We start from the raw sequence: 20483 nt of genomic DNA on the forward strand, positions 1-20483 counted from the left end.
TAATGGAGTGGCCAGCACAGTCACCGGATCTCAACCCTATTGAGCTGTTGTGGGAGCAGCTTGACCGTACGGTACATAAGAAGTGCCCATCAAGCCAATCCAACTTGTGGGAGGTGCTTCAGGAAGCATGGGGTGAAATCTCTTCAGATTACCTCAACAAATTGACAATAGAATGCCAAAGGTCTGCAAGGCTGTAAATGCTGCAAATTGAGGATTCTTTGACGAAAGCAAAGTTTGAAGGACACAATTATTATTTCTATTAAAAATCATTATTTCTAACCTTGTCAATGACTACATTTCCTATTCATTTTGCTATATTTCCTATTCAAACTCATTTCATGTATGTTTTCATGGAAAACAATGAAATTTCTAAGTGACCCCAAACTTTTGAACGGTAGTGTACATATAAAAAATAAACACACACACACAAACACTTGCCTTCGGAAAGTATTCAGACTCCTTGACTTTTTCCACATTTTGTTACGTTACAGCCGTACTCTAAAATGGATTAAATAAATAAAACTCCTCGGCGATCTACACACAATACCCCATAATTACAAAGCGAAAACTTTTTTTTTTTTTTTTTTTTTATATATACCTTACTTACATAAGTATTCAGACCCGTTGCTATGATACTCGAAATTGAGCTCAGGTGCATCCTGTTTCCATTGACCAGCCTTGAGATATTTCTACAACTTGATTGGAGTCCACCTGTGGTAAATTCAATTGATTGGACATTATTTGAAAGGCACACACCTGTCTATATAAGGTCCCACAGTTGACAGTGCATGTCAGAGCAAAAACCAAGTTATGAGGTCGAAGGAATTGTCCGTAGAGCTCTGAGACAGGATTGTGTTGAGGCACAGATCTGGGGAAGGATACCAAAACATTTCTGCAGCATTGAATGTCCCCAAGAACACAGTGGCCTCCATCATTCTTAAATGGAAGAGGTTTGGAACCACCAAGACTCTTCCTAGAGCTGGCCGCCCGGCCAAACTGAGCAATCGGGGGAGAAGGGCCTTGGTCAGGGAGGTGACCAAGAACCCGATGGTCACTCTGACATAGCTCCAGAGTTCCTCTGTGGAGATGGGAGAACCTTCCAGAAGGACAAACATCTCTGCAGCACTCCACCAATCAGAACTTTATGGTAGAGTGGCCAGACGGAAGCCACTCCTCAGTAAAAGGCACATGGCAGCCGCTTGGAGTTTGTCAAAAGGCACCTAAAGGACTCTCAGATCATGAGAAACAAGATTCTCTGGTCTGATGAAACCAAGACTGAACTCTTTGGCCTGAATGCCAAGCGTCATGTCTGGAGGAAACCTAGCACCATCTCTACGGTGAAGCATGGTGGTGGCAGCATCATGCTGTGGGGATGTTTTTCAGCGGCAGGGACTGGGAGACTAGTCAGAATCGAGGCAAAGATGAACGGAGCAAAGTACAGAGAGATCCTTGATGAAACCTGCTCCAGAGCGCTCAGGACCTCAGACTGGGGCCAAGGTTCAACTTCCAACAGGACAACAACCCTTAGCACAGAGCCAAGACAACGCAGGAATGGCTTCGGGACAAGTCTCTGAATGTCCTTGAGTGGCCCAGCCAGAGCCCGGACTTGAACCCGATCAAACATCTCTGGAGAGACCTGACAATAGCTGTAGAGCAACGCACCCCATCCAACCTGACAGAGCTTGAGAGGATCTGCAGAGAAGAATGGGAGAAACTCCCTAAATACAGGTGTGCCAAGCTTGTAGTGTTATTCCCAAGAAGACTCGAGGCTGTAATCGTTGCCAAAGGTGCTTCAACAAAGTACTGAGTAAAGGGTCTGAATACCTATGTACATTTGTCATTTTTTTGTTTTTGTTTTACCTGTTTTTGCTTTGTCATTATGGGGTATATTGTGTAGATTGATGAGGGAAAAAAACAATTGTATCAATTTTAGAATAAGGCTTAAAGTAACAAAATGTGGAAAAAGTCAAGGGGTCTGAATACTTTCCGAATGCACTGTATATGGGGGATTGGAAATTATCCTAACAATTACATTGATAGAACCCACAATCTATCTGCAATATTAAAGCTGATCTACCTGTTAAATAAAATAAATAACTGTTCAACCATCAACAAACACAGACAGAAAGACAGACAGACACAGGTCACACTCTGTCCTGGGGAAGCCAGCCAGGGTGGTGTTCAAATTTAAACCCAACCTGAACATCATCCATCTCCAAGTATCTCAACTGAATAGTATGATTAAACTTAAACAGAAAAACATTCTGGACGCCATAGTAACAAACAAGCATAGATTCTACTTGGCTCCTCCATTTGAGGGGAAGAGACGTCTTAGCCTCGGCTTGAGGTTTGGCTCACTTTTCCCATTACACCGCTCCACCCATTATTATATCCAAAATATTGTCAGAGTGCTGCGTAAATACGGAGAAAAAAATCTAAGGCCATTTTCCATATCATGGATAGGCAGGCAGGCGTATCATTGTTTCCAATGAAAAAACTATGGGGGACAGATAATACTATATTATAGCAGTTAATGACAGGCTTATGGGGTCATAAAGATCGGAACTGGTCAGTTCTCTAATTCTCACACACACACGTTAGACTTCAGTCTACAGCAAGAAACATCCAGAGTGTGCGTAGAGGCAGAGACACACACCACATTGGAACCACCAGGCCAGGGCACCATAAGAAGTCTGCCAAAACATCACGAGACACAACACTTCTAGATTGTGTTGCCATCAATGCAGCTATACCAGAGCACTAATATATGGATCATTCGTCTTTACTTACGCAATGCTAATTGTCACAGCGGGTCACTTTCTAACAGGCAGTTCCACATTTACTGGTGAGCACTGCTTCTGTTCTCATTAGCCTATACTGAAACTAGAGCTGCTCTGTGGTGATTTGAGGAGAACAGAGTAGGAGAGCAGTAGAAGCAGAGGCCACACCAACATTTGAGAACAAACTGTTTACATTTAATCAAGGGCTTCCCTAACCTTTGGTCTCTAACCTGAGCAACAACAGCCTGGTCTGGTCATGTGACCTCCAGTGAAGTAGGAGGGGAGCTCGGGGGGGATGGAGGGAGGCAAAATAAGATCACAATGAGCTTGTGACAGACTTCACATCCCTCTAATCCAACACCTCTAATTACATAACACAAAGGTCAAGGGCCAAGGCACACTGAGAAGAGGAGACTACAAAAGCTGGTGGCTTCGGTTATTGGGACAATAAATCAAAACATGGACTGTGTAAGAGAGAGTTAGAGTTTCTATTGTTCACAATTCAAAGTCTGATAACATTGTCAGACAAGTGGATTTCAATTGGCAAAGTGGACAAATAAGCATGATATTTGTAGCTTTGCATTACTATAAATGAGTCAAGTACCCAACACAACATGACTACTCCTTTGGGTTATTACTAAGGACCTACAAGAAGGTTGTCAAGAGAAGCGCTATGCTTTGTGTGTTTCCAACTAGCCACCTCATGAAGAGTGCCTCAGTGTTTATGTTGGTTTAGCACAGCCTATGCCAAAGGGCCAGACCTTAAATACAAAGCATCGAATCAATAGTGGAAAAACATATGGAAACTGCAGCTAAGCAGTGATTGAGAGAGATGCTTACTCTGAGTCTCAGAGTGGGGCAGGCAGAATATTAACGGCCACACTAGCACCCTGGGTATGCCCTGGTCATGCTCTGCTCTGTCTACCAAAACCCTGCCTGCTACAGCACATCAGTCAGATCAATAACGCCCTCTGACTGGCAACAACCACAACCAGGGACAAAACTACACAGGTCAGGGGTTACACAGCCACACTCACAAATGATCTCTTTTGCCATATCACCTCAATAAGTGTACTGTGAATCACAGCCACACAGGGAGGATCCTTACCTTTTGAAGGCTGTTTGGGTTCAGTTGTGTCTTGTCGATTATCTTTATTGCCACCTGAGGAGAGAGCAAAAACAAAAGTGTGTAAAAGATTAAATACCAGTTTAAACAATTATCCTGTGAGGACGCTTGACTGGGATCAACATAGCACACACATACACTTACCGGCCAGTTTATGGATCACTCCTACAGACAGTGAGTCAAGCGGCCGTGGCTTGCTATATAAAGCAGGCAGACAGGCATCGAAGCATTCAGTTACTGTTCGATTGAACATTAGAATGGGCCAAACGAGTGACCTAAGCGACTTTGAGCATGGTATGATCGTCGGTGCCAGGCGAGCAGGTTCCAGTATCTCAGAAACGTCCGGCCTCCCAGGCTTTAAGCATGACTGTGTCTAGGGTTTACAGAGAATTGTGCGACAAACAAAAAACATCCAGTCAGCGGCAGTCCTGTGGGCAAAAACAGCTCGTTGATGAGCGAGGTCAAAGGAGAATGGGAAGAATCGTGCAAGCTAACAGGCGGGCCACAAACAGACAAATAACAGCACAGTACAACAGTGGTGTGCAGAATGGCATCTCGGAACGCACAACCTGTCACGGATGGTGCCGACAGAGAGGGCTGCCTCGCTTCTAGTCCTTAGGAAACTTTTCAGTATATATATTTTTTTAATGTATTATTTCTTACATTGTTAGCCCAGAAAATCTTAAGTGTTATTACATACAGCCGAGAAGAACGATTGGATATCAGAGCGGCGTCAACTTACCACGACCAGGAATACGACTTTCCCGAAGCGAATCCTTTGTTCGCACCACCCAGGGCATTTGAACTGATTCCAGAGGCCGACCCAAAACAACGCCGCCGGAGGAGAGGGAGCCGGAGCGGTCTCCTAGTCAGACTTAGGAGGCGCGCACACGACCCATCACTTCCGAGTATATTACTCGCTAATGTCCAGTCCCTACACAACAAAGTGGACGAGATCATGGCAAGGGTTGCTTTCCAGCGAGATATCAGGGATTGTAACATACTCTGTTTCACGGAAACATGGCTCTCTCGGGATACACCGTCTCTGTCCATACAGCCATCTGGGTTCTCTCTCGCGCTGGAAAAATGCTGGACCATTGTTATACTAATTTCCGCTATGCATACAAGGCCCTCCCCCGCCCTCCTTTCAGCAAATCTGACCACGACTCCATTTTGCTCCTCCCTTCCTATAAGCAGAAACTCAAACAGGAAGCACCTGTGCTTAGAACTATTCAACGCTGGTCTGACCAATCGGAATCCACGCTTCAAGATGGTTTTGATCACGCGGACTGGGACATGTTCCGGGTAGCCTCTGAGAATAATATAGACGTATACGCTGATTCGGTGAGTGGGTTTATAAGGAAGTGTATAGGAGATGTGGTACCCACTGTGACTATTAAAACCTACCCTAAACAGAAACCGTGGATAGATGGCACATTCGCGAAAAACTGAAAGCACGAACCACCGCATTTAACCAAGGCAAGGTGACTGGGAATATGGCAGAATATAAACAGAGTGGTCGTTCCCTCCGCAATTCAACGGCTCAGACACGAGACGTATGTGGCAGGGTTTACAGACAATCACGGACTAAATAGGAAAACCAGCCACGTCGTGGACACCGACGTCTTGCTGCCAGATAAGCTAAACAAGTTATTTGCCCGCTTTGATGATAACACAGTTATCAAGGACTGTTGGCTCTCCTTCTCCGTGGCCGACGTGAGTAAGACATTTAAACGTGTTAACCCTCGCAAGGCTGCCGGCCCACACGGCATTCCTAGCCACGTCCTCAGAGCATGCACAGACCAGCTGGCTGGTGTGTTTACGGACATATTCAATCTCTCCCTATCCCAGTCTGCTGTCCCCACAAGCTTCAAGATGGCCACCATTGTTCCTGTACCCAAGAATGCAAAGGTAACTGAACTTAATGACTATCGCCCGTAGCACTCACTTCTGTCATCATTAAGTGCTTTGAGAGACTAATCAAGGATCATATCACCTCCACCTTACCTGTCACCCTAGACCCACTTCAATTTGCATACAACCCCAATAGGTCCACAGACGATGCAATCACCATCACACTGCACACTGCCCTATCCCATCTGGACAAGCGAAATACCTATGTAAGAATGCTGTTCATTGACTATAGCTCAGCATTCATCAGTACCCTCCAAGCTCACCATCAAGCTTGTGGGCCTGGGTCTCAACCCCACCCTGTGCAATTGGGTCCTGGACTTCCTGACGGGCCGCCCCCAGGTGGTGAAGGTAGGAAACAACATCTCCTTTTCGCTGATCCTCAACACTGGGGCTCCACAAGGGTGTGTGCTCAGCCCCCTCCTGTACTCCCTGTTCACCCATGACTGCGTAGCCATGCACGCCTCCAACTCAATCATCAATTTTGCAGACGACACAACAGTAGTAGGCTTGATTACCAACAACGATGAGACAGCCTACAGGGAGGTGGTGAGGGCTCTCGAAGTGTGGTGTCAGGGAAATAACCTCTGACTCAATGTCAAAAAAACAAAGGAGATGATCGTGGACTTTAGGAAACAGCAGAGGGAGCACCCCCCTATCCACATCGACGGGACAGCAGTGGAGAAGGTGGAAAGTTGTAAGTTCCTCTGCGTACATATCACTGACAAACTGAAATGGTCCACCCACGCAGACAGTGTGGTGAAGAAGGCGCAACAGCGTCTCTTCAACCTCAGGAGGCTGAAGAAATTTGGCCTGTCACCTAAAACCCTCACAAACGTTTACAGATGCACAATTGAGAGCATGCTGTCGGGCTGTATCACCGCCTGGTATGGCAACTGCACCGCCCACAACGGCAGGGCTCTCCAGAGGGTGGTGTGGTCTGCATAACGCATCACCATGGCCAAACTACCTGACCTCCAGGACACCTACAGCACCCGATGTCACAGGAAGGCCAAAAAGATAATCAAGGACATCAACCACCCGAGCCACTGCCTGTTCACCCCGCTATCATCCAGAAGGCGAGGTCAGTACAGGTGCATCAAAGCTGGGACAGAGAGACTGAAAAACAGCTTCTATCTCAAGGCCATTAAACTGTTAAACAGCCATCACTAGCACAGAGAGGCTGCTGCCTACATATAGACTTGAAAATCACTGGCCACTTTAATAAATGGAACACTAGTCACTTTAATAATGTTTACATACCTTGCATTACCCATCTCATATGTATATACTGTATTCTATACTATCTATTGCATCTTAGCCTATGCTAAGACATTGCTCATCCATATATTTATATATTCTTATTCCATTCCTTTACTTAGATTTGTGTGTATTAGGATTTTGTTGTGGAACTGTTAGATATTAGTTGCTAGATATTGCTGCACTGTCGGAACTAGAAGCACAAGCATTTCGCTACACTCGCAATAACATCGGCTAACCATGTGTATGTGACCAATAGATTTGATTTGATTTGGAAGGGCTAATGCAGCAGACGACCACACCAGGTTCCACTCATATCAGCTAAAAACAAGAAGAAGAGGCTCCAATGGGCACGTGATCACCAACACTGGACAATTGAGGAGCGGAAAAACATTGCCTGGTCCGACAAATACCAGTTCCTGTTGCATCATGCTGATGGCAGAGTCAGGATTTGGCGTAAGCAGCATGAGTCCATGCACCCATCCTGCCTGGTGTCAACGGTACAGGCTGGTGGCAGTGGTGTACTGGTGTGGGGAATGTGTTCCTGGCACACATTAGGTCCCTTGATATCAACTGAGCAACGATTGACCGCTACAGCGTATCTCAACATTGTTGCTGACCAAACCCAATAGGGAATCTTTGGGATGAGATAGAATGCGCTGTTCGCAGCATGAATGTACCGCCGTCCAATCTGCAGCAACTGTGTGATGCCATTGCGTCAGCATGGACCAACATACCTGTGGAACGTTTCCAACCTTGTAGAATCCATGCCACAAATAATTCAGGCTGTTCTGGAGGCAATGGGGGTTCCGACCCAGTACTAGATGGGTGTACCTAATAAACTGTGTGTAAATTACTTATCTTTTTTTTTATATGTCACCTACTGATGAACAATATACAATTCATATTTGCACAACAAGAACAATGCTATTGAGAGGGCAAAGAAGAGTCTAGTGAAGCCTGGTAAACCAGAAAGGGGCTATAGCAGCCTGTCCTGTTGCAGGCCTAGTCTATCCTCTCACCTCTCTGCCAGTGAGGATGTGGCGGGCCAGCTTGACCTTGGCGAAGTTGCCCTTCCCAATGGTCTTCAGGAGCCGGTAGTTCCCCACATGAGGCTGCTCGTCGGCACCAGTGTTTCGGGTGCGGACTCCCGAGCGGACGGAGCGCGTGGTGACCTCCTGGCGCCCATTGCTGTGAGACGTATGCTGTGGACAGACAGACGGACAGACATGAGTGAAACAGTGTGCTGTGGACAGACAGACTGACGAGCGGACGGACAGACAGGCGTGGAACATCTCTGCACTAGCAGCGGCTCATGCTGGAGCATTCCATCCTCTGTCAGGATCCAAAACAACTCTCCTGTTTATTACATGTTTATTGAACAGATTATGATCAAGCAAACCAAGAGGGTAAAGAAAGATTAGTGTAGGTTAGGGTTGCAAGATTCCCGGGAACTTTCAATAAATTCCCTCGGAATGAAGAGGGAATAAGCAGGAAATCCGGAATCCTCCTACCAGGATTTCTGGAAAACCAGGGAATTTATTGAAAGTTCCTGGAATTTTGCAACCCTAGTGTAGGTGACTCACTGTAGTGCAGTATGACTATCCAGTGTATGTCCAGCGTATTGATCCTCTGACCATGGTTAAAAGCCGACAACACCCCATCTCAAAATCTTTTCTATGGGTCAGTATCGACTCTCCACCCCCGTTCAGCTCCCTCAACAGGGCCTGCTCTGTGCTCTCACTCTGCCCTAACAACCCCACCCCTAACCTGGGCATCAGTGGTTCCCTGGCCGCACAGCTACACCACAGACAGTTTCAGTTGTAGGAAAACATACACAGCGCTGAACTGGAAGAAAAGGAAAAGCATAGACTAATAAGATTCTGATGTTTGCATTGATCAGGAAGTTACCAGTAAGAATGCACTAGATTCAGCAGACATCCAATAACCTTGTAAACCAGACAGATCGCTGTGCTGGTCAGTCTGTTGGACCAGGCTAGACTTCCAGTAAAGCCAACCATAACACTGGGTTACAGTGCTGTTATCACTTGCAGGGATGCTTTAATTTCTTGATTTTAAAAATATTTTTTTTACCCCTTTTCTCCCCAATTTCTTGATATCCAATTGGTAGTTACAGTCTTGTCCCATCGCTGCAACATGCTTTAATTTCTGTTGTGATCCACTACCAGCCTAGACAACAACCTAAACAACGCCTCTGAATGTGAGAACAATTCAACTCGCTCATAAACCTTCTCTAAGTAGGTCACACTTAAACTATTATTACCTGGCAATACACTGAGTATACCAAACATTAGGAACACCTTCCTAATAATGAGTTGCACCCCACCTTTTGCCCTCAGAACAGCCTCAATTCGTTGGGGCATAGACTCTACAAGGTATCAAAAGCGTTCCACAGGGACGCTGGCACATGTTGACTCCAATGCTTCCCACAGTTGTGTCAAGTTGGCAGGATGTCCTTTGGGTGGTGGACCATTCTTGATACATATGGGAAACTGTTGAGCGTGAAAAACCCAGCAGCGTTGCAGTTCTTGACACAAACCGGTGCACCTGGCACCAACTACCATACCCCGTTAAAAGGCACTTGTCTTGCCCATTCACCCTCTGAATGGCACACATACACAATCCATGTCTCAATTGTCTCAAGGCTTAAAAATCCTTCTTTAATCTCTACGGGGTCGGTGTCCCTTATACGGGACGGTTGTTGCACAATATGCGATATGTGACTAGAATGGTGTTGTAAACAACAGACAACTTTCCGGGACATAGACATGTCTTATATGGGCAGAAAGCTTAAATTCTTGTTAATCTAACTGCAGTGTCCAATTTACAGTAGCTATTACAGCAAAAAAATACCATGCTATTGTTTGAGGATAGTGCACAACAACAAAACACTTTTATCACGGCAACTGGTTTGGTACATTCACCTCTGAAGGTAAATAATGTACTTACATTCAGTAATCTTGCTCTTATTTGTCATCCTGAGGGTCCCAGTGATAGAATGTAGTGTCGTTTTGTTTGAAAAATCAATTTTTATTTTCAAATGTAGGAACTGGGTTCTACAGTTTGACATCTGACTCCACACCCACCCCGCCTGGCCATCTAGATGTGTGAAGGTTAGTGTATTTTCTGTAGGGAAGCTAATGATCCATCATTTATGACATTCCTGGGAGTGTGCAAACTTAAATTTTGTATTACCATAGCATTTTTGTATGTTCTCTATAGTTATGTGCTTGAAAACCAATTCGGCACATTTGGGAAAACTTCACACTGAATCAGTCTGAAACTTTGCACACACACTGCTGCCATATGGTGGACAACATCTAAACTATATCTAGAATCCTACATCACTGTCTGGCCTTTCTCTTGCATTTCAAAGATGATACAACAACAAAAATAATAGAAAACGCATGTTGTTTTGTTGTATTATCTTTTACCAAATCTAATGTGCTATATTCTCCTACATTAATTTCACATTTCCACAAACTTTACAGTGTTTGCTTTCAAATTATATAAAGAATATGCATATCCTTGCTTCAGGTCCTGAGCTACAGGCAGTTAGATTTGGGTATGTCATTTTAGGCGAAAATTGAAAAAAGGGTCTGATCCTTAATAGGTTTTAACATGTCTCCTCCCCTTCATCTACACTTATTAAAGTGGATTTAACAAGTGACATCAATAAGGGATCTTAGCTTTCCCCTGGTCAGTCTGTCAGGGAAAAAGTAATTAATATTTTGTATACTCAGGGTATGTTCCTTCACTATAATATAAATTCCCGATTAACCTGAATGGATGAGGATACAGAGGATGAAGGCAACTTCATTCAATGGTATGAAATGATCAAATTCACTAACAGACATTCCAAGAGAGTTTCATCCTCATTTAGCAAAATGAAAATTCCAGGTAGTCTATAGAGTTGCAGAGATTTCTCATAATAAATCGTTACTTACTATGCTGATGGGGTGTCTCTTCATCAACGGAGACCCTGTCATTTTTGTGCTGGCGATTTGAATGGCATTTAACCAGATAACTCTCTCGTTTTTGTGGGGGTAACTCATAGATCCCCTCGCGCTTGCCCGATACTCTCAACGAGAATGAAAACTGACAGACGATTGTCATTGAACTGGAAGGGGTGGGAACTGTGTAAGACCATTGGAAGGCGAGCAATTGGCACCTCAATTGACCGACACTTTTAAAAACCAGTCCTCTAACAGGTAAGGTTTGGATGGAAATACAAATGAGTATCTATCACTGTCCACAGACCAAACACAGCATCTGTCGTGCTATCAGGCAACATAGGAGTTTACAGCCAGGGCTTGCACAGTAGAGGATTGTTTAGCCGAACATTTGCCCATCTCCAGCGTGACACAATGTATCGAACACTCAGATACAATGTAACCAGTAGCCTATGTAAAACGGTATGATACAATGGAACAGGGAGAGTGGTTACTTTGTATTGTCAGACACAATACACCTCTAACTACCTAATAATAACAGTTTACTTACGCTTTCCGTCTCTTTCTCATTGACCGTAGGTAGTGGAGTTTTTGTTGACATTTTATTCTCGATGAATGTTGCCTCTATTTCCCGGATTTTTAAATTCTGCACCTTCTTTGGCAATACAAGGGGTGGCGATTGTACTCTTGCTTCTGGACCAAAACCATGGATTCGGGAAACTGTCTAAACATCGGTCCATCCAATCCAAATGTGTCTCAAGGTGTCCTGAGGACGCAGACAAAATTGAATGATGACATCTATTTCCCTATAACGCTCACTCGGCCTATAGTCCTTTATATTGAGAATGAAGCGTGATAAAACTATATATTTATTTGCAAAATGCCATACATGGCCTCTTAAATTTAACTAATTATCAGAGACTGGCTCCAATCTAGGCTAGAATAGCACTCGGACAGAGGGGACGCCAGATGGTTGTTGTCACCGATCCCAAAATCGCTCCTTTTTGTAACGGAATCCTTGTGTGCCTTGATGTCCGTCTTTATTCCTGGGTTTCAATAGCGTTTATCTTTCTTACTCGCTGTCGTCTCTATTTCTTCCATCTCCGATTCCGAATGAGGCTAGTGTTTTAGGTGGGACCAAAATGGCTACTCACGGGCTCTGTTGGATCGGGCCAACTCCTGTCAGAACGGCAGAGGAAGTGAGGAAACAAGCGGCCCTCAGCGTTCATTGGAGCGCAATACAGCCAGCGATAGCGCGGTCACCGCTCAGTGATTCACCATAATGACAGATAGGAAATAACAGGTCCTTCTCTTCAGTGCACAAGTTCATGCCTTACCTACAGAAACCATGAGTCAGAGCTTATGCTTCCAAAAGTAGCTGGGTGATGGCTGGATGGTAGGTCCCTCCCATAAAGAAAATAAACTGAACAAAAATATAAACGCAACATGCAACAATTTCATTGATTTTACAGAGTTACAGTTCATATGAGGAAATCAGTCAATTGAAATAAATTCATTAGGCCCTAATCTATGGATTTCACGTGACTGGGAATACAGCTATGCAACTGTTGGTCAGATACCTTTAAAAAAGTGGGCCTCAGGATCTCTTCACGGGATTTTTGTGCATTCAAATTACCATCGATAAAATGCAATTGTGTTAATTGTCCGTAGTTTATGTCTACCCATATCATAAACCCACCATGGGGCACTCTGTTCACAACCTTTAAATCAGCAAACCGCTCGCACACAACGCCATACACGTGCTCTGCAGTGGTGAGGCCGGTTGGATGTACTGCCAAATTCCCTAAAACGAAGTTGGAGGCGGCTTATGGTAGAGAAATTAACATTAAATTCTCTGGCAACAGCTCTGGTGAACATTCCTGCAGTCACCATACCAATTGCATGCTCCCTCAAAGCTTGAGACAGCTGTGGCATTGTGGTGTGACAAAACTGCACAATTTGGAGTGGCCTTTTATGGTCCTCAGCACAAGGCGCACCGGTGTAATGATCATGCTGTTTAATCAGCTTCTTGATATGCCACACCTGTCAGGTGGATGGATTATCTTGACAAAGGAGAAATACTCACTAACAGAGATGTAAGTAAATTTGTGCACAAAAATGAGAGAAAAACTGAGTATGAAACATGGGCTCTTTTATTTCAGCTCGTGAAACATGGGACCAACCATTTATATGTTGCGTTTATATTTTTGTTCAGTGTTTATTTGCCTCATCCAAGTAAGGTAGGCCTATATAATAGCCATATTAGATACAGATGCCATCTCTATATACTGAATACAATTAAGGGGTCACCCTGATGAGCTTCATATATAATATCAGTGTTATTTTCTGTGCTCTCATTTTTCAAAAAAGTTGTAACAATAAAATTAAAAAATCTGCCGAGATGGCACTGCTGACTTGTCAAGAGGGGAATACCATTTGAGTGTGTTGAGTACTGAGTGACATCCATAAAGGTTATGTACGGTTTACACACACCACAGATCTGACAATATCAAGAACACCATCTAACAATTGAAAGGTTCTTGTTTATCTGATTCAATTGAAAAAATAAAAGAATACAACAGTTGTGGATAGTTAAACATTTAATGACAAAAAAAGAATGGAAAAGTAATTCCCCCAAAACCCACCCATATCTCAGATTGGATACATCTCAAAATTAGAGGAAATATGCACTGCGCCATGTTAATCATGCCAGGAAGCAGTGAGGGTGTGAGAAAAGGAAAGGAGGGCTGGTGATTTGACAAGATGAGAAAATGTGATTCAAAGCTACAGCTTCTCAAAAATGACATCCTTGTTTAAATTGCATCAATATCAAAGTCGTCCTCTTCCTCGTCAGGCTTGTTCAGTTTTACGGTCTCCACTTTCAGTTCCCGAGCAGAAGAATCATATACAACCTGAGGAGAGTGAGGGGAAATAAGTTGTTACATTCCAGTAGGTCTTAGCTGCAATTTTGACTAAGCATATCCTAGTAGCCCAACTCAAACAGTATAAACTGGGCAAGCTATGAAATCAGGGGACAGTCTGACCAGTACCTCCACATTTTCATCATCCTCCTCCTCCTCCTCTACCTCACTGCCCTCACTCTCTTCCTCCGCCTCCTTCAACCACCTGATGAAAGGAGACGCCTTCGCATGGATCTCTTTGGCAAGTTCCTTAGAGACATACTTCTTGGACACCTGAAAGAGACAGTCATGAGCAACGAGTCTCACAGAAAACGGCGCAAACAGAAATTTAAACGACAAACTTTTTTTTACAAGAACCTACGTATTACGGTAATCTGTGTGACATTCAGCTTTATTTAAGTGTGAAGTTTGTGTGCAAGCAATGTATAAGTTTACCACATACCTTCTCTGCCCAGGACAGTATGACATCCTCCTCCACTAGATCAGCATCATACAGGTCTTTGAGCACGACAGGCACACGGGGCAGCAGCTGGGCTTGGTGCAGCTTCACCAAGCACTCAAAGCCTCCCAGGAGGTACTTCTGGGCCTTCTTGTTATTCACACAGAACTGAAGACAAAAGGAGAAGTAACAAAACCATGATCAATCTGAGAAGGTTTTGGTCAAATGTCCCCTCTTGAACGCATTACCACTGAGTTATGAGGTTATGACAGAGGTCAAACGTAACAATGTTGGTTTGAAGACTCACGCGAAGGAAATGGCGTTTGTATTTCTTGATCTGGTCACGGATGTTTTCGTCAAACAGTAGTTCGCTTAGAATCAGCGGTCCCATGGCCGTCACATCTAGACGCTCTGCCTCTGCCAATATCTCCTTATCTGCTGCGTCAACAGTGCAGTCCTCCCTTTTTTGCTGGAGGCGGGAAAAGTAACCACAGCGAGAAAGCTTTTAACACCAAGGTCTTCAAAATAGCCCCCAAGAAGCCTAGCAACACAAAGATTTCAGAGTGTGGAACAGGACCGCTAGGAAACACTTCTTGGTCCACGTCAAAACATTTTAAATCTTTAATTGTTACCCTATATCAGGGGTAGGTGACCCTGATCCTGGAGTGCCGCAGGTTAGGGACGTGACAAATGGACAATATAGCTTAATGTTTAAACTGCCATTTTTTCTTCTTCGTTTTCCATTAAACGCTAAGAAATTTTTGAATTCCACATCAATTTACAATGCAGAATAATGGTTATATTACCCATGTATGACCGCTAGGGCCAGGCAATGAAGTTATATCTACCGCAAGCCTTTACAGACATAGAACGCAGCTACAATAACATGTTGATAGCGACAATTGTTAACTTCGCAGACTTTTTTATTTTTTTATTTTTTATTTAAATGCTCCGCATAAAATTCTGTATTTTCTCCCCAACAATAAACGTCACTGATTGATGTGCTGCTGTTTTTATGGCATGGTAGCTAGAGGTTTTATTTCTACTAAATGTCTTGGTACATCACAGTATTTGATCAACTTTAAAAAGTACTTTTTAAGGCGAGATTGTCTGGCAAGGCAGCAGGCAGGCTGCACACAGCAACTCACGATTATTTGATTGAGAGTTCTGGTCACCTAGTGATGAACATTAGTTCCACTTCAGAAGCCTCATCCCTTTACAGACAAGTACAATGTCCGTTCATATCTCCAGAGAAGGTTTCGTGTCGGCATTTAAAAAGCTGTATTGTTGCCTACCCTAACAGACAAACATGCCGTAGCCGCATGCTTTCAAGGGGCCACATTCAATTATGTCTGAAAAGGGTACGGTAATTGATAAAGGCTACCGGTAGCCTAATGTAATTTCAGATTATGAGGCAAAAATGAAGAGTAGGCTACCCTGTGCTCGCAAGACTGTCCTGAAGATGCTGCTGTATCCCGGCGGCATCTGTGCCATGAATAGGTTAAAATATTCTACACGCAACAGACAGAAGACTGAACACACATTTGCATCATTAGTGAAAAGACAGAGCAGGCAGGCCAGCATGAGGGGCAGGCAGAAACATGTTCATATGTTTTGGTAATCTGCATCTCGCAAATTCACCAAAACAGCCTAAAGTTCCTCTTCCTCTGGTTTTATTTGACACAGAAAATAATAACTGCACTGTGATTTTAATTGGGGGGGGGGGGGGGGGGGGACAAAAACATTGTTTTTCGGTTAGGTATTTTTCTTAACGTTAAGGATACCAACTTCGTTTAAACGTTTTAATGTTCACACCCTTACCGCAGGATCTTGTCCCAACTAGGCCCCATACCAGACCAATTACACTAATTGATTAGTTCAATGATTGACTAAATGCAACACACCTGGTCGGGTTAAATCAAAAACATGAAGTATCTATGGCACTCCAGGACCAGGGTTGCCTACCCCATATCAAAGAGAATTTCACAATCAATCACCAACTTTCATTATCCTTGTAATTAGTTTCAGGCACAACTTACTTTGACAAAGTTATAGAATATGTTCACCCTCTCCTCCAGGGTCTTCTCCAGATCCTCACTGAGTGTCAGGTTCTTCGCATGGGAGCTGATCTCCTCCATCCTCCGTCTCTGTGCCTCCTCTGTGGTCTCCTCTGCCCAATCCTCGTCATCATCATCACCGTCCTGATCACAACATATTCTCACTGGGTCAATGCTGCTAGACGGACAGGCTGGAGTTACCGACAAACTAGTCCCTCAGACCATTAATAGCTTGGAGGCGGGTGATGGAGGTTTGTTCCCCCTATTCAACCACTAACATTAACAACTGGCATGGTTTGCATACATTAATGAGGATACTCACCACGGCATCAGGGGCATCTATGTCGTTATGGTTCCCAGCCTCTCCGCTGCCAGAGCCATTCTCCTTGTCCTTCTTACGGTTCTTCTTATCTTTCTTCTTCTCCACAGACCCAGGTTCATTTTCTGATGAAAAAGCCACCGGCGCTTTGACACTCAATAGGCCACATATCTGACTTGACTTTTAGATTATTAAGGAAACAAATCGATCATGGGCAAATTCTTATTGTGTGCTTACCTGGTGGGTTTTTGAGGATGAATGTGCAGAGCTTGTGTCGTGTGTCTAGCATGCCACGGTACCCACATGCCTTACAGGAGTTACCGATTGTTTGTTTCTTAGGATTTATATGCTGCAGTGAAAGGTCAAACAAATTAGCATATTCACTATAATGACCGTGAATATACCACCTATAATAGACAAGTAATAATTTACCCAACAGACCATAACTGCATTGCAGGAGAAAAAGACAATTGATATGTCACTACAGTGTATGTAGCATACAAAATGAGATACAAATGGCTTGGTCATGCACAAGCAGAACCCAAAATGGCAGATATAGCACAAGTCAAGGTTGGCAGGACATCAAATAAATCTATATACAAAAACCTGACCAGGGCTTTGTCATATCTACAAGCCTCAGGAGGGACCTTGATACAACAGTACACAGAGTGAAATAATGACATGACAAAAAGAAACACTACCGGGAAAATAACCGACCAACATCTGTGGATTTGGTATAAACGCCCAAATTACAACTGCAAAGTCCTACAGATCAATGCACTCGACACATTTCATTTCTGTCCCCCTCTACTACCCAAACATCCACCACAAATATGTTAATCAAATAGTTACCAGATCGGTTTCAGGGTTATCACACTCAGGACACAGCACAAATTTCCGGATAAATACATCTAGCATGTCCTGCAACTTGTTCGCCTCATGGGATCCGTTGACGATGAAGCGGTCATTCTTTGCATCAAACTGTGTCTGCGCACCAAGCTCACAACCAAAAAACTTGGTTGGATCTGCAAGGAGGACAAGTCAAAATCAATATCCACTAAGCTAATGGATGGTTATGCACACAACAGCTACCTAACATTTAGTCACGTTAAGGTTAAATATTATCAATGTATGGTACGAGTCAACGTTAGCACTTCAGAAATCAACAACACTTTGGTGGTGGGGAGGGTAACTTACATGTTGGAGGCCTACTCAGTGCCTTTGCAACATCAGTCATGTTGACAATGACAGTCTTGATTCCATTTCCTTTGCCCTCAACCTGGACACAAATCAGACCACAAAAACTAATAAATTAGTAGAATCGTGTTGCAGATTATCACCATTGAGGCCTGCACATTTCATTGGAAAAGAACTGGAACAAACATACTGTCCAAAGATGCAAATATCAAGAATGTTGAATGACAAAGTAATTTCTCTTACAGGATCATACTACACCAGATAATCACCTTAGCAATCAGACGGGGCATCTTGTAGCGATAGAACTGGTCTGCCACGCTGCGGTTGACATTAACAGACATTTTGGCTGGCTACTGGCACTATCAGTAAGATGAAAATATCTTGAAAGGGGATTTTTCGGGATCTTCTGTTTGGAAAATAGGGGATGACATAAACGACTGCAAGCGTGCTCGGTCTCTGACATGAAAAAGATTTTGCCACAGTGGCCACAAGCTCCTTGCTCGTAGACTAGGTTTCCCCCACACAGGTTGTAACAGCTGCACAACAGCTCTGAAAGAGGGAGAAAGGCACAGTCATCAGCTCTAGTACCACAGATTCTGATAACTTCCTAGATGGCAATGGCTTTTATTGAATACCCAGGTAGCCTATATAATTCTATGACTTGACCTTTTAGTAACAATCTGTATAACGTTAGTTGTTAAGTATGTTGTTAGCTACCCAATGTGTCCATAGTGTGGCTCTTATGAAATTTCACCGTTGACATTGTCAAACTCAATTACGAGAAAAGACGAAAGGGCAGTCTTACATTTAGCTCATTGTCCTCCAATTTCGACCAGGCATTAATAGTAACAATCTGTATAACGTTAGTTGTTAAGTATGTTGTTAGCTACCCAATGTGTCCATAGTGTGGCTCTTATGAAATTTCACCGTTGACATTGTCAAACTCAATTACGAGACAAGACGAAAAGGCAGTCTTACATTTAGCTCATTGTCCTCCAATTTCGACCAGGCATTAACATCTCAATGTGTTCAAGTCACGAGTTGGAAGACACTGGTAGCTTTAGACAAAATCAAATTCGGATTCAAATCTTACTCTAACCGACGAAACTAGCCATCTTCACGACTAGAGCAGTTATTCACCACGTCATTGGGTTAGATAACTTGTTAGGCAATTTATTTTGCTTTACCGTTAGCTAGCTAATACAATTAACGATGCACATTCTTTCACTTCGACATACAAACCATACCACTCACAAACGAGGTTGGGTAGATTAGCAACCAGAAAGCCTGACTGATGAAGCTAGCGTAAGCAGAGTTCAAAACAACGGGGAACTCGGAAATCTCCGACTTCATGGCGTTCAAGACAACTGGCCACTCAGAAGAAACGAGTTCAGATTGGTAAAAATATTTTAGAAGGGTCATCCAACTCGGAAATCTCTGGCATCTTTGTAGAGTTTCGACTTTCCGACCTGAAGAGCATTGATGTCATGATTCGACCTCGTTTCCGAGTTCCCAGTTATCTTGAAAGCACCATTCATGCCGCGTTCAAAACAACTGGGCGCTTGGAACTCGGAAATCGTCGGGGGGGTGGGGAGCGAGCTCCGACTGGGAAAAAACGTTTGAATTCCAACTCTTTCTAGAGCTCCGATCTGAAGATTCCCGACGTCATGATTTACCCTCGTAAGTATACGAGTTCCCGATTGTTTTGAACGCGGCATAACTACTAGTTGGCACTGCAGAGTGCGTCATCAGATGGCACGAGACATGGGGAGACGCCATTTTGATATTCTTAGTTAAGACACACGCAAATAATTTAATTATATAAGTACACTAAAATATACATACAACAAAAAGGTATATATATATTTACGATAGTACCTTTATCTTTCTATAGTCATAATACACTCACCGATTTCGTAAAACAAAGACATAAACACACCGCTGGTCGTCCAAGAGGCGCAGTGAAGGGTTACCAATAGCTGATGTGTTGCTAGGCTTGTGGTGGCAAAATAAGTGTCGTGAACTTCGGAGGTGATACACGACCCAGCAGATTCTTGCCCCTATTGTGAAAATATTCTGGTCGCCCTCAGAGTTGGGGTACCTAAGGAAACGCGAAAATAAATCAGTCAGTAGAAACTTGCTAACTAGATAATGCGGATAGCTAGCACGTTGATACTCTCGCGCTAACTTTAGCTAGTTTTTTTTGTATGTTGCCTAACTAACTAGCTTTGGCTAAATATAACATAATACCACAAAACAATTGCTAGCTAGACAACTATCAGATGGGCAACAGTAAAATTGCTTACCTCTCGAACGTTCTTTTTCAATGCTACTGCTTCTTCTGTGGGGTTTTACTGCAGACAATTGCCGCGTTTAAGACAACTGGGAAAATGTAACTCGGGAATCTCCGAAATCAGACTTCAGAGCGTTCAAGACAACTGGGAACTCGGATAAACGAATTCCAAGTCGGAAACTCGGGGATCATCCTAGAGCTCGGAC

At 43.6% G+C, this 20483-nt stretch overlaps 2 protein-coding genes across 6 annotated transcripts in view; both read right to left on the reverse strand.

The window, feature by feature from the left end:
* LOC311145844 (MAP/microtubule affinity-regulating kinase 3-like) overlaps positions 1-12256 on the reverse strand; it is a 45211-nt gene extending 32955 nt beyond the window's left edge. The window contains exons 1-3 of the mRNA XM_084182177.1: positions 11602-12256; positions 8100-8282; positions 3889-3942 (exon numbers count right to left, since the gene is read on the reverse strand). Of these exons, the coding sequence (XP_084038303.1) occupies positions 3889-3942; positions 8100-8282; positions 11602-11652 (288 nt within the window). The 5' untranslated portion in view covers positions 11653-12256. The remainder of the gene's footprint in view (positions 1-3888; positions 3943-8099; positions 8283-11601) is intronic.
* Positions 12257-13186: 930 nt separating this feature from the next.
* On the reverse strand, positions 13187-20378 carry LOC311145899 (eukaryotic translation initiation factor 5-like). 5 transcript variants are annotated; one of them, XM_084182271.1, is made up of 13 exons: positions 20291-20368; positions 19894-20085; positions 18963-19042; positions 18254-18533; positions 17985-18066; positions 17640-17812; positions 17025-17136; positions 16791-16912; positions 16451-16612; positions 14719-14880; positions 14415-14579; positions 14102-14245; positions 13187-13963 (listed from the first exon to the last, which is right to left on the reverse strand). In XM_084182271.1, the coding sequence occupies exons 4-13, from the start codon at positions 18323-18325 to the stop codon at positions 13865-13867; spliced, it is 1293 nt and encodes a 430-aa protein (XP_084038397.1). In that variant the 5' UTR covers positions 18326-18533; positions 18963-19042; positions 19894-20085; positions 20291-20368; the 3' UTR covers positions 13187-13864. The 5 variants fall into 5 exon arrangements, with proteins under 5 accessions (XP_084038397.1, XP_084038398.1, XP_084038396.1 ...); XM_084182272.1 differs by lacking the exon at positions 18963-19042 and having other exon boundaries at positions 19924-20085; positions 20291-20378; XM_084182270.1 differs by lacking the exon at positions 18963-19042.
* Positions 20379-20483: the final 105 nt, after the last annotated feature.

Source organism: Coregonus lavaretus, assembly GCF_964263955.1.
Source record: "Coregonus lavaretus genome assembly, chromosome: 18".
Taxonomy (NCBI): Eukaryota; Metazoa; Chordata; class Actinopteri; order Salmoniformes; family Salmonidae; genus Coregonus; species Coregonus lavaretus.

Coding starts and splice junctions, on each gene's coding strand:
- LOC311145899 (XM_084182269.1), bottom strand. CDS start 18,325: ATGTCTGTTAATGTCAACCGCAGCGTGGCAGACCAGTTCTATCGCTAC. Junction 18,092..18,227: donor ATCTGGTGTAGTATGATCCT/GTAAGAGAAATT, acceptor CTAATTTATTAG/TTTTTGTGGTCTGATTTGTG. Junction 16,613..16,790: donor TAGATGCCCCTGATGCCGTG/GTGAGTATCCTC, acceptor TGTTGTGATCAG/GACGGTGATGATGATGACGA.